The sequence below is a fragment of the Jaculus jaculus genome, chromosome 3 (genome assembly GCF_020740685.1).
Source record: "Jaculus jaculus isolate mJacJac1 chromosome 3, mJacJac1.mat.Y.cur, whole genome shotgun sequence".
NCBI lineage: Eukaryota > Metazoa > Chordata > Mammalia > Rodentia > Dipodidae > Jaculus > Jaculus jaculus.
Genome location: NC_059104.1, coordinates 38,172,658 through 38,179,176, shown reverse-complemented (window position 1 = coordinate 38,179,176; position 6,519 = coordinate 38,172,658). Strand labels below are relative to the sequence as shown.

Below are 6,519 nucleotides of genomic sequence, written 5' to 3'. Positions count from 1 at the left end.
TTATGGCAAGTAGATATGCACAATGTGGGAGAAACAGATCGTTCAAACACAAGCCAGGCATTTACAGAGAAGTTGTCTATCGCAGATGCTCTTATTTTCATTCTGAAATTTTCCACCAGTGGCTCAATAATTACACTGTTGCTTATACTCTGTGAACTAGACATATGTGTTCCTTTATGAGGCCTGGAGGTCTTGTCTGAAAGCGCAGTCAGCTGGCCCCCAGCCTGATGATGCTGTTTGTAGGCTCTCCTCACTGGTCCCCCAGCTGTGTTCAGGCTCAAGGATGTGCAGCTCCTCCTCTGGCTTGCAGCCTACAGAGAACCAACAACAGTCGATGTGATTACATTGTTTTTAGTTGTTGTGATCACCTTCTCATTGTTGAAACAAAGCACCCAACCAAAAGCAGCTGACAGGCAGAAAGTTATTTATTTTGGCCGACACTCTTGAGGGGAAGCGTCATGACGGCAGGGAAAAGGATGGCATGAGCAGAGGCTGGTCACCACCTGTGCCACAGCAGGGGAAAACAGAGCAGGTGAGCCCAACTCTAGAAAAGGAGAGCTGGCTACAACACCCAGAACAAACCCCCAACAACAACACACTTCCTCCAGCATGGTTCTGTCTTCCAAATTGCCACCAGCTGGGGACTATACATTCAAATCACGTGAGTTTATGGGCGACATCTGATTCAAACTACCACAGTCCTCTGACATATGTTTATCACATTACCACACAAATCTCCAAGAAAAAATATGCTTCCTTTAAGCCCGTGATTTGATATTCCAACCAATTATCTAATGGAGGGAAAATTAGTCTAATGTACATTAAGATGTAATCTGAGCTAATAGTTGAAATCTCTCATTTAGTTTAAATCAGTATTTGGAAGACACTCATTCATTAGCCATGTCCAAGTTTTCCTTGCTGCAGTCCAAAACAAGGTCTTGTTATATAGACAGTGCCAACCTATAAAACTTCATAGTGCTGGGGTTAATGGGAGTTTTTGGACATGCATTGAATTTCTGGAATCCTATATAATGGCCGTGTCATTTTAACATAGAGGCATATTGTTGTACTCCACAGCTAATAACTGCAGTTGAGCTAGCTGTTGATTCTGCTTGGGGACTGATCATTGCCTAGTGGCAATGTATGGATTTGATCTCAACTTCTTCACTCATTATTGCTGCCAGCCTCACAAAGCCTCTGTTGCATTTTCTCTCCAGCTCCTGTCCTCTAATATCCTACCCAGCCCTTGGCAGGTCAAGCCACAGGGATGCCCACTGCAATATTGCTCATATACCCAGTAGAAATTCTGGAGGAGAAACAAGAACATTCAGCTGCCTGAGCACTTTACTTGGTTACCTTGTCACGTGTTAATTACTCCATACATACAAGGACATCCTGCTCAGTATCTCAACTGAGTCAAAACAGAAAAAAATCATAAACCAAAAGCTTTCTAACTTCTAGTCATCTTAACATAGCTAACTCATAACCTCTCCACTCAGATATTCGAAAACCCAAAGAGAAAATGTTGAGACATAATTCTGATTCCTTCCACCCTATAGCACACTCATCATCTCTCTACTAACACCGAGATAATAATGAACAGATGAGTTTGGGCTTCAACATTCTCTACTTAACTGAACAGTTATGTCTTAACTCTCTATTCCAAAATGAGTTTCTCTTTCCTCTCTTACTTGGACACGGTACTAATAGAGGAACATGGGTTTCTTATTAAAACTTAATAAATTAGATGTTACTGTTTATTTAATTTGTTAAAAATAAAAAAAATTAGAAGATTTTGTAAAAACATAGTTCAGTAGAGATTTAGGGGTATATCAAAGGCTATGAGGAAAGAGTAAAAATTTCAGCACAGCCTATCATTCGACCTGAGCTGGGTCTCAGGATCAACAGTGAAATGATATAGACCATTTGTTTTGTCTCAGAACCTTTCTAAATTGCCTCATTTTACAATCTTGTCCTAGGGCTTGTTATGGAAAAATGCAATAGCACTTTTTATCTTCTCTCTTAGCTATCCATATCCTTCTGCTATAGACATTTCTGGATATCAAACCCTGGATAGGCTGGCAGACTATCCTGTCCTGTTTTCATAACCTGCTTATTTTAGAAACGGCTTTCATAGTTTCAAGGACAAAGTGAATAAATTTCTTTTTTATAGTTCCCTTTGGTCTTTTGGTATTTGATTTGTTTGTTGTCCTGTGTTTGACTCAGATATTCCAAAACATTCATAAATGTTGGGAGAGAAGGGCAACCATACAAATTCATTTTATGGTTACTACTAATAATACTCTTCCCAAAAGAAGAAATTGTGTTAAGTATTTTCCCAGCTTAAATAAAACTCCATTTACCTGAGGTTACTATTGAAAATCCTCAAAGGTTGAGACAGTGGGCAAGACGGCTGGGTGTGCTGCATCCTCGAACTTGTGAGCCAGCCAGCAGATCCTCCACGTCCCAGCGACTCGGGTCCACGCCATGGCGGACTCGGAACGCTTCTCGGCCCCAGGCTGCTGGGCAGCATGTACTAACTTTTGGCGCACCAGAAAGGGAATCCTTCTGTTTGCTGAAATTGTATTGTGCCTGGTGATTCTGATTTGCTTCAGTACATCAACATCAGCATACTCCTTCCTGTCGGTGATTGAGATGATCTTTGCTGCTGTCTTGTTTATCTTCTACATGTGTGACCTGCACACCAAGATACCATTTATCAACTGGCCCTGGACTGACTTCCTTCGATCCCTCATAGCAGCCATCCTCTACCTGATAACCTCCATTGTTGTCCTTGTGGAGGGAGGCAACAGCTCCAAAATTGTTGCAGGGGTACTGGGCCTAATTGCTACATTTCTCTTTGGCTATGATGCCTACTTCACCTTCCCTCTTCGGCAGCAAAGACATACAGCAGCTCCCACTGACCCCACAGATGGCTCGGTGTAGGTGAACCTTATTCATCTCTCTGTGACCTGCAAATAGCCTCTCCAGAGACAAATCTCCTCCTGCCCCAACAACATTCCCAGCCAAGTAACTCCCAGTCTCCCTCTGCCCCCATTGAGGTGAAAATGCCTTTACAGCACTGGGGATTGAACCTAGGGCTTTGTGCATGCTAGGCATGCATTCTACCACTAAGCTCCAATCCCTGTAAAAGTGCCTTTATTGGGAGAATGTCTCCCAGCTTGCCAATCAATCCTCCTTGGTGTGGTCACCTCTAAGGGTGTGCCTAGGTCCCCCGTCCTTCTGCAGTTCCAACAGGAGACGCTAGTTCTGCCTGGATCATGCCCTCACCTAAGCTACAAAATGAGGGAGGCAGGTGTCTAACAATTTCAGAGTGATCCACTGAAAATAACCTCTTCTGTGTGAGGGGGTGGTCTGTGGAGGGACAAATCAATAATAAACAGATGGTTAAAATCTATAATGAATAAATTAATCTTTTGATCTAAAAAAAAGAAAAAGAAAATCCTCAAAGGTTATATAGACTAAAAACCTTGAATTGGGCAATTTTTCCCTTTTCTGATAATTTAACTGGACTACCACACCAAACAAAAGCATAATGTAAACACGTTTTTGTAAGAGGGAGCCAATGTTCTTCCCATGGATCCATCTCAGGGATCAGCAGATGGAATTAAACTATCATTGTTCCCTGAGAAAAAAAAAAAAAAAAAAAAAACCACATATACATCCCCTTCCCTACCCTGTGCGAGGAAGATACAGCACTGTCCTCTGTATTGTGTAGAACTTCCAGGAGTTATCTTCACCAGCATGGAGCCTTTACTTTCATAAAACTTTTTTACAAGAAAATAATGGGAAAATGGTCATGAGTCTCCTGCCCCCACTCCAAATTTGTGGTTCTATTTGTGCTTTCTAAGGATCACTGCTTCTTACTACAGCTATAAGCAGGCAAACCCCGACCCCTGCTCTCCATAGAAGCTAGAACACATCTTACTTGTTGAAGATACCATGTGGGCAAGGTTTTTCTCTGAAAGTTCACAATGTTTCACTAGCATAATTGATTTGAAATGGTTGTGGTACACCAAAACATGACAAACTGCCCCCAAACCAGAAGTTAGTGTAATATGCCTGAAGCCAGGATCTCACAATCTCTATCATGTACCAAGTATTACATTCTTCCTGACAAGAGAATGGTATTGTGGTCTAACAATATTGGCTAACATAACTGACATACCACATAGCAATATGGGTTTTTTTTTTCCAGTGTAGATTAATAAAAAGTATAATATGGGCTGGAGAGATGGCTTAGTGGTTAAGCGCTTGCCTGTGAAGCCTAAGGACCCGGGTTTGAGGGGCTCAGTTCCCCAGGTCCCACGTTAGCCAGATGCACAAGGGGGTGCACACGTCTGGAGTTCGTTTGCAGTGGCTGGTAGCCCTGGCGCGCCCATTCTCTCCCTCTCTCTCTCTCTCTCTCTCTCTCTCTCTCTCTCTCTCTCTCTCTGCCTCGTTCTCTGTCTGTTGCTCTCAAATAAATAAATAAAAATAAACCAAAAAAAGTATAATATTTTCCTTTACTTTTTTTAATAACAGACATACTAAGCATGGATACATCATGTGTTGGTACCATCCTTTCCCTCATCCCTGGCTCTACTCTGCTGGGGGCTCTCATCCTTGGGGTTGCAGGTTTTCTCTGTGGGGTTGTGGGTTATGCATTGTGGGAGCAGCAGTCAGGTAATGGGGAGAGGTAATGCCCCTGAGAATGATGTCCCAACCTGTGGCTCTGACAAGCTTTCAGCCCCCCTTCCACAAAATTCCCTGAGCCATGTTGTGTGTGTCTTATGTCTTATACAGGGATGGGCTGTTTCTTAACAGCTTCTGGATCTCTGCTGTGGTATGTGTGGGATATCCTCGGAGTCTTTCTCCTTCACACTGGTGCTGATTATCAGGCTCACCATGGAAGCTGCATGCTTGCTCATCTCCCCAATTCTTCTGTGGTTTCAGCTGGGGCTTGTCTAAAATAAGAGGGATAGTTTATTTCCTCGGGTCTCACTATCATCTAAAAAAGAAAACCAGATTCTCCAATGGAGAGTGAAGTCATCACAGGTGAAGTGGGATATACATTATTTTTTTAAATTTTTTGTTTTATTTTTATTTATTTATTTGAGAGCAACAGACAGAGGGAGAAAGAGGCAGAAAGAGAGAGAGAGAGAGAGAGAGAGAGAGAATGGGCATGCCAGGGCCTCCAGCCATTGCAAACGAACTCCAGATGCGTGCGCCCCCTTGTGCATCTGGCTTATGTGGGTCCTGGGGAAAGGAGCCTCGAACCGGGATCCTTAGGCTTCACAGACAAGTGCTTAACCGCTAATCCATCTCTCCATCCCGGGATATACATTATTAATTTAGGGATAATTTGACATATGTAACCCCTCTTTTAGCCCAAAATTAGTGGGAGCTTGACATTGGAGAGCATAATCTTTGTCTCCATAGGATTCTGACCTGGTTCTCAGTTCCAGATATGGGTTCCTTTCCACTGAGCAGATCTCTTAGCAAGTCAGAAAGCTATTGGTTACCCACCAAGGAGGTGTGCCACTATTACACTTGTGTGTACATCTCATCAGAGTGTTTACTTTTTAGTAACTTATACCTCTGGTTGCTCAGAGATTTGTTGGCCACTTTCCCCTAGTAGCTCATGTAGTGCTTTCCAGCACTAGATGGGCTAACTACTGGGAACTGGCTCTCTTCTGAATTCTGGCCAAGTCTCTCTGTTTTCCCTGCCAGCAGCATATGGTGTATTCAGCAGTAGGGCTTTACCATTTACCTCAGGTGGGTAATCAAGTGCCTTGATAGAGGCCTATCTTGTTTTGTGTACTTTGTAGGTCTCTCCTATCAACAGCTCATTTCATTATGGATGATAACCACATTCTAGTATTGAGAATGACAGGCTAGAGCCAAAAAATAAAATAAAATAAAAATTTAAGGTTAGGCTTCATTCTACCCTCTCCAGGGCCCTTCTTTTCAGGTGTTTCCCCCATACTCCTGTTGGGGTTTCTAGGACATCAGTTCATTTTGGGTTCAATTGTGTTTCCCCTGCCTCCTCTTGCCCTCTCTCAAGCCCTTCCGTCTCTATTGTCCAGGCCTCAATTGCCCACCAGGTCACCAAATTGAGCTGATCTAGGTTAGGAAACAAATGAGTGAGATCATATGGCATTTGTCTTTCTGTGATTGTGTGTGTTCACTGAGTATGATTGGTTACAAGTCTGTCCATTTTCTTACAAATTTCATTGTGTCATTTTTTTCTTACTGCTGACTAGAATTCCATTGTGTAAATGAACCATAACTTCATTATGCATTCATCCAATGATGGGCGCCTGGGTTGATTCCAGTTCTTAGCTATTATGAATTGACCAGCCATAAACATGGTTGAGCAAATATCTCTGTAGTGAAGCATGGAATATTTAGGGTAAATACCCAGTAAGGGAATAACTGGGTCTGTTGGTAGCTCCATGTTCATCCCTTTCAGGAATCTCTATATTGATTTCTATAGGGGCTGTACAAGCTTACAAT

The 6,519-nt window shown here is 42.6% G+C and overlaps 1 protein-coding gene across 1 annotated transcript; it reads left to right on the top strand.

Annotated features, from left to right (window-relative positions):
- The first annotated feature begins 2,447 nt into the window (after positions 1 to 2,447).
- LOC101613569 (proteolipid protein 2-like) lies at positions 2,448 to 3,002 on the top strand. The gene has a single exon (XM_045146199.1). It carries the CDS (start codon positions 2,488 to 2,490, stop codon positions 2,944 to 2,946), a length of 459 nt encoding a protein of 152 aa, XP_045002134.1. The 5' UTR covers positions 2,448 to 2,487; the 3' UTR covers positions 2,947 to 3,002.
- The last annotated feature ends 3,517 nt before the right edge of the window (positions 3,003 to 6,519 follow it).

Excerpts from the sequence above, each read along its gene's own strand:
- LOC101613569 (XM_045146199.1), top strand. The coding sequence starts at position 2,488 with ATGGCGGACTCGGAACGCTTCTCGGCCCCAGGCTGCTGGGCAGCATGT.